At 38.0% G+C, this 1,313-nt stretch overlaps 1 protein-coding gene across 1 annotated transcript; it reads right to left on the bottom strand.

The window, feature by feature from the left end:
- Positions 1-553: 553 nt before the first annotated feature.
- LOC129571028 (MAGE-like protein 2) lies at positions 554-1,155 on the bottom strand (the record flags this gene model as incomplete). The annotated part of the gene is made up of 3 exons (XM_055450763.1): positions 554-838; positions 923-958; positions 1,090-1,155. Coding segments are annotated over 3 exons (387 nt in total), but the record flags the coding sequence as incomplete, so codon positions are not given.
- Positions 1,156-1,313: the final 158 nt, after the last annotated feature.

Below are 1,313 nucleotides of genomic sequence, written 5' to 3' on the forward strand. Positions count from 1 at the left end.
GCATCTATTTTGGTGGTAGCATTTGGAACAGTTTGCCATAAACTCTATTGAATTGCCATTACGCGTGCAGCCACGTACTCAATATTCGTCCGAAGTCAATAGTCAGTTTTACTAATGTGCAATCGACGACTTATCAAACATGTCCATGGCCGATATGATTTTAAAAATGTTCTTAATATGCAGATTGACATTGACAAGTCCTTCTTTAATTATTAAACAATTAGAGAATTTCTTGAAGAGGCTCCCGAATTAAACACTAACTAGCTTATCGATTTGATTTTCAATCGATATCTTGGCTCGACTAATGTACTTCTGCACATAGTATGCAAAGTATGAACGGAAAAAGAAAAAAAATCGTTTACGATTGAACAATGAGATCTCAATCTACTGTGATTAACTGCAAGATGATGAATAAAAAAGCCAATTGTTGTTTATTTTTCAATTTTCATCATTTTTTTTAATTCACTAATTAATTCTAAAAAATCGAAATTCCCGGTTACAAATAACAAGGGTGGAAAAACGAATCTTCAAGTTGCTGTTGTTTTCAACTGACTTAATACAATGAGGAGGCAGCGTGTGGTGCAGCTTCGTAGGCTGGAGCAGCGGCGATTGGAGTGTCTTCGTAGGCTGGGGCAGCTTGGGCGGCGTAGGCAATCGGTTCAGCAGCGGCAATAACCTGTTGTTGGATTTGAGGTTGAACAGCAATAGCAACAGCTTGTGGTTGTGGTTGGACATATACTGGGTATGGTTGTGGGACTGGACGGTCAACTGTGAACAGTTGAGGAACTGGCACTTGTTCAATGACAGTTTGGACACGGTCAACTGGGACGGCGTATGGCTATATTGAAAAAAAGAGAAGAATGTCGAGTTTAGATATTTGTTGGTGTTGTTTTCATCAATTCAATGAAGATGATAAACTTACTCGTGGTACGGCAACTTGAACAGGTACTTCGTATGGCTATAATGAAATAAAATTAAGTTGGGAAAATATGTTATTTTTTACTCTTGATATGACACGTATTCAGAGTTGTTTAATTGCTTTCATAAATGGCAATTTTGAAGCAGATAATTCATGTTCAATACACTTACTTGTGGAACTGGACGGTCAATAGTGAATGGCTGAGGAACGTGTTTGATGACTTCAACTGGGTATGGCTACAAATACAGAACGGTAAATGATTAGTATTCCAATGTTATTCAATTAACACAATCAATTGTGCAACTTCAATACATCGGCAATTCCACACGAAATCAGGGAAGAGTTGTAATGTGGGGTCGCCGAATTGGCTGAAAATTGGCTTGGAGTCTTGTTT

This window comes from Sitodiplosis mosellana, unplaced genomic scaffold (assembly GCF_009176505.1).
Source record: "Sitodiplosis mosellana isolate CC-2019 unplaced genomic scaffold, AAFC_SMos_1.0 Smas_scaffold_1114, whole genome shotgun sequence".
In the NCBI taxonomy this organism is placed as follows: Eukaryota; Metazoa; Arthropoda; class Insecta; order Diptera; family Cecidomyiidae; genus Sitodiplosis; species Sitodiplosis mosellana.